The sequence below is a fragment of the Alligator sinensis genome, unplaced genomic scaffold, assembly GCF_000455745.1.
Source record: "Alligator sinensis unplaced genomic scaffold, ASM45574v1 scaffold76_1, whole genome shotgun sequence".
In the NCBI taxonomy this organism is placed as follows: Eukaryota; Metazoa; Chordata; order Crocodylia; family Alligatoridae; genus Alligator; species Alligator sinensis.
The window spans coordinates 2,654,057-2,659,342 of record NW_005841865.1 but is presented as its reverse complement, the minus strand read 5'-3'; the positions used below and the strand labels follow the sequence as shown (position 1 = coordinate 2,659,342).

Below are 5,286 nucleotides of genomic sequence, written 5' to 3'. Positions count from 1 at the left end.
GTCACTTTGGAATCCCCCCTACAGCTGTAGTTTCTTTTGAATAAAAGCTTCTGCTGACCTGACCCAAAAGTATGCTGCGTGTGTTTCCACGACATCATATACCTAAAACCGAATGGGTACGTGACACAGACCATGTTTTAGCAGGCTACATCTTCTTTCATGTGTAAATCATGCAGGTGGCATTCTGTTAGTCTCTTCCAGTTGATGTTTTGCACTTCCTAGCTGAAGAACCTACCGGCATACCAGCACCTCGAGTTTCCTTCCTCCATTCGCTCCACCCAGGACTCATTCCAAGAATGAGCCAAATCCACAAGCAACACCAGCTGGATGAGGATGAAGCAGAAGGCTCCAGCACTGCCAATTGCAAACCATGCTAGAAAGGAAAATGCAGAGTATGAAGTTCTCTCTCATAATCTGTGTATTTCCTATGGAGAGAAATTATCCTGGGATAATAATGCTGACCATGATATGGCTTATATACGAATGGTGAAAGCACAGCCTAGAACTACCCACTTGGAAACTCAGACACCATGACTTCCAGGGGCCTCAGTCCTGCAATATTACATTTGCACTTAATTCTAGAGCATGTAAATAGTTTCAATTACTCCAATGGAAATGCCCATATGAACCTAATCAAATACACAGAAGAATTTGAACGTAAATTCCCCATCATCACACATGTCTTTGGTGATAAACTTAACCACCCCCCTCAATCCTCTAAACTGGATAGATATTAGAACTAATTGCAGATGTACACTCCCTTAGAATCACTGACTGATGACATCCTCACAAAAGCTCTCTGAAAGAGATCCCTACAACATGAGGAGCGGGGGAGGTGGGGAAATGTTTTGAAGCTTCCACTAATATAAACAGTAATAGAACAGGCATAAAATAAGTCATTCCTTAGTCAACTTGACCCTTGGGACTACAGAGTAGAGTTCTGCATTATGAATATGCAGCTTGGTCCCATTTGAGCCATGGCTGCTATGCCTCAAGGAATACATTGCTTACCCCACTAACTTCCCAAGTTACTGAAACATTTGACAGTCCTAGAACATTGCAAAGAAAGGGCTGTGCTGCAAACATAATGTGGAATATGCTGACTACACCCACATCCCAACTTGCAAAAATGGTTTGCATTTCCAAGAAAACATTCCATGACTGTATGCATAAGCCGTACCTCTTGTGAAAGGCCCTTCAGGAATATAGAATGCTCCAACCATGATACCAACGATGGCTGCTATTTTGAAGAACCAGAACCTTGAGACAGAGACAAAGATCTGTTGGAAAACACTGGTCCCACAGTCTACATGTCACAAGTGAACAATGAAAGTGGCTGCTGAAGAGAGAGTCTCCTAATACAGATAGAGCAGACATATATAGCATATTTGGGGATACTTTAGGGAGTAGACTTCCTAGGCTAGGTGGTTGTTGGTTCATAAACAATGAAAATTACACAGGCAGGAAGGGTGATTCATTAATAGAAATAGGTTCCTGGTGGGGAATTTTTTTTTATTTATTTATTTTTTAAAACTTTCCTACTAAAAGCTGAGGATGGCAGTTTTAAACTAAGGCCAGACTTCAAAGAAACATTTTTTTTTTCCTAAAAAGTAAGAGAATACATAAATTTTTAGCCAATTCCAAAGTTACCCACTGACTTTCAGCTGTCTGTAAGTTAGAAATGTGGTGCAATGAGAAGCCACTCACCAGTTCAGAGACTGTGCTCTTTAGGCAATCAGCAAGATACTAAAAACTAAGTTAGAGCTGTAAATCCCTATAAACTAAAAAAACTGGTTACTTTTGTTTGGGGAAGAAGGCAGGAAGAGAGAGATGGCAATAAGGTAAGCAGCAAGTCAGCTGAATGCACACATACCCATTGTGCACCGAGGCTCTTGGATCGTTACTAGTTTTCACTTGTATCATAAGCATAGAGAAGATAAAGAAAAACACTGCCATAGCAAAGCTGATGCGATACACTGCTCTGTATCCCACCAGCACGTCGCAATTAACAAAGCCATTCAGGTGCGGTAACCGGGTATGAAGTCCCTCATCACAAAATCCAGGCACCTGAGTAAAAAACAAAAAACAATAGACTCATAAGTTGCACTTCACAGACCACAGTCACAAACACGTGGAATACGTAAATAACACAAGGTTCTCAGCCAACTTCTATCCCACAACTGATAAGAAAGGACTTCCCATCTGGCCAAACAGAATCTAATGTCATCTTTCCCTCCCCATAACATCTCTATGGAAGCAAGACATGCCATTCAAATTAACCATGGAATTCTCCAGACTAGAGAGTCTTCAAAACATGCATCTTATGAACTTGTTCTTTAAGGGAAAATACCAAACAGGAATCCACTTGGCACACTTCAGTCTATTAAATACCTTTGCCTACTCCTGTCTGGAAGCCCCCAGTGGCACCCAACTTTGGCCACAAGCAGATAGCTCGATTTTTAGGCAGGACCCTAGTAACACTGGTCCACGAATACCTTTCCTTGTTCCACATGCTAGAAGGCCACCACCCTAACTCTCCCGCTAGCTGAGATGTGTTTACCTGTTTGAGGAATTTATCAAAAGGGCAGGAAGAGATGGAGACAGAATTAATTATTTAGGTAATTTAGTTAAAGTCACTTCTTCAGAAGCGTAAAATCAAAGTGAACTGGCTTATGGAAAGAGGATTTGCAACACAGCAACACCTGCTTCAGACTGCACTAAAGAAAATGTAAGCTTAGAAGAAAAGCAAGCACTGCGCCCACCTACATTTCAGTGAGGTACATGTGTAAGACCATAATAAACCAATGATATATATAATCAGATAATTATTTCTCTCAGGTGAGGCCCCCTATGCATCTGAAAGAAAGCCAAGCAAAGAAAAGGGTTTGGTGGCTGGGATACATGATTTATGAGGAAAGGCTGAGGGAACTGGAGGGGGAAAAAAAAAAACAAACAAAAAAAACAAAAATAAACCCAACTCAGTGGGGATTTGATAGAAGCCTTTAACCACCTGGAAGGTAGCTCCAAAGAAGATGGAGCTAGACCAGGAACGGACAAAATACAGACTGTGGGCTGGATACAGCCTGCAGAGGGGCTTTGTCTGGCCCGAGGTGGGTCCCTTGGTCCTGCCTGGCCATGGTGCGTTCTGTGACCCCTTGGGCACGCAGTAGAGCCGAGGCGGCTCTATGGCTAGATTAACTTTCTAGGCAGCCCAGGCAGCAGTGACTCTTTCTGGCTATGGCTGCCATTGGCCCCAGCCCTGCAGAACCAGCAGAGACCTACATACTCAGCCTGACCCGGCCCGCCTTGCACCTGCTCCAGACTCTCCTGTCCAGGCTCAGCAGCAGCGGCTGCTAGGCAGAATTGTTGGGGAAAAGCAGTGCACCCCCGCCACTTTGCTGCTGCCGGGAAGTTCTTGGTACAGCCGCCCAGAGCCCGCACCACACTGGGCTGCACCAAGAACTGCCTGCCAGCAGGTTAGAGGAAGGGACCGCTTTTTCCCCTCACGCCAAGCAACAGTTTCTGCCCAGTAGCTGCCGCTGCTGAGCCTGGATAGGTGACTCAGGAGCTGGTGTGGGGAGCCAGGTTGGGGGTGTACGTGCAGGTCCCTACCAGTACCATAGGGCCAGCAGCAGTTGAAAGGAGCCACCCTAGCCTCAATGTGCCCAGGGGGCAGCAGGACATGCCAGGGCCAGGCAGTGCGGGCTCCGGACTGGTGTGGGGCAGGAGAGGGAGCTGACGGCAGGTGGGGAGCGGCAGCACGCAGACAGCTCCCGTGCACACCCCACCATACCTTCAAACCCTCTTCCACAAGCTCCACAACCACCCCCTCCCCCACAAACACTGCACCCTAGCCTCAATGTGCCCAGGGGGCAGCAGGACATGCCAGGGCCAGGCAGTGCGGGCTCCGGACTGGTGTGGGGCAGGAGAGGGAGCTGACGGCAGGTGGGGAGCGGCAGCACGCAGACAGCTCCCGTGCACACCCCACCATACCTTCAAACCCTCTTCCACAAGCTCCACAACCACCCCCTCCCCCACAAACACTGCACCCACCCACCCACCCACTCCCCCACAAACCCCACGCCTCTCACCCACAAACCCCCATACCCACCCACATCTACGCACACCCCCAAGTCCCCCCCACCCCAACATACAAGAGTAAGACTTTTGCCTGCCCCTGAACTAGACTGTTCTCAGTGGTAAGAGATGACAGAACAAAGAGCAATGGTCTCAAGGTGCAATAAAGGAGGTTTAGGTTGGATATTAGGAAGAAAACTCTCACTAGCAAGGTGGTAAAGCACTAGACCAGGTTATCTAGAGAGGTGGTAGACTCTCCATCCTTGGAGACTTATCAGGCCTGGCTTGACAAAGCTTTGGCTGGGGTGATCTAGTTGGCAGTGGTCCTACTATGAGCAGGGGCTGGACTAGATGACCTCCTGAGGTCCCTTCCAACCCTAGGTTTCTATGAGAGACATGGAAATTTTTACATCCACTGTAACCCATGCTTAATAAAAAGAACTGGCGTCCTCCAAAACAAATTGTAGATTTATGGCAAATAGATCACAAGAGGCTTTTCCACACCTTTTTCAGCTGCAATTCCATTCCTGGCGCCAGCATAATGCAGGCCACAAAGGTGCTGAGGAGGAGGAGGAAGGCATAGATAAGACGTGTCACTGTCGAATTCTTGCTGTTCGGACAGCATCGGCACAGCAAACACGAGGCACCGCTACACAGGCAAGGAATCTGAAGGAGAAGCAGGGGAACCGTGAGGACATTTCCCCATACATTACCCCTCTCTCAAGAGAGTTGAACACGCCGAGCAGCAAACAGAGCCCGCAATTCAGCTGGATATCCAGAAACAGCCAGCGGATGGGGTCCTTCCTGCTTTATCCTGGTTCAAAGCAGGAAGTGTAGTCACGGGGCTCTTCTTTTAAATGCGTGACGAGGCCTCCAGCTTTATACAGGCACTTCAGGTCATAAAAACGTACCAGCCAAGTACACCTCTGTTTACAAACGAAAAGGAAATATAGCAGGGGCACACGACCTGTGGTTACACCTGGGCCTTTTACACCATCAACCAGCAAACACCTTAGGACTCAAGTCTTCCAGGATACAAGACCCACTGACGGGAATTGAAACCACAGGGGACAGGCTCGGGCACCCGGTCCTGCAGCCTCTCCCTTTCTCTATAACACACAACTCATCACAAACCCAAGGACAGGCCTGACCAGGGACGCGGCCGAGCAGAGCCCGCGGGCCTCACCGCCGGGACGACGGAGCGCTAGA

The 5,286-nt window shown here is 47.8% G+C and overlaps 1 protein-coding gene across 1 annotated transcript in view; it reads right to left on the bottom strand.

Moving 5' to 3' along the window:
• The window catches only part of SERINC3 (serine incorporator 3), a 12,435-nt gene that overhangs the window by 6,523 nt on the left and 626 nt on the right, over nt 1–5,286 (bottom strand). The window contains exons 3-7 of the mRNA XM_025191959.1: nt 5,264–5,281; nt 4,582–4,743; nt 1,874–2,067; nt 1,181–1,260; nt 236–373 (exon numbers count right to left, since the gene is read on the bottom strand). Coding sequence (XP_025047744.1) covers nt 236–373; nt 1,181–1,260; nt 1,874–2,067; nt 4,582–4,743; nt 5,264–5,281 — 592 coding nt within the window. The remainder of the gene's footprint in view (nt 1–235; nt 374–1,180; nt 1,261–1,873; nt 2,068–4,581; nt 4,744–5,263; nt 5,282–5,286) is intronic.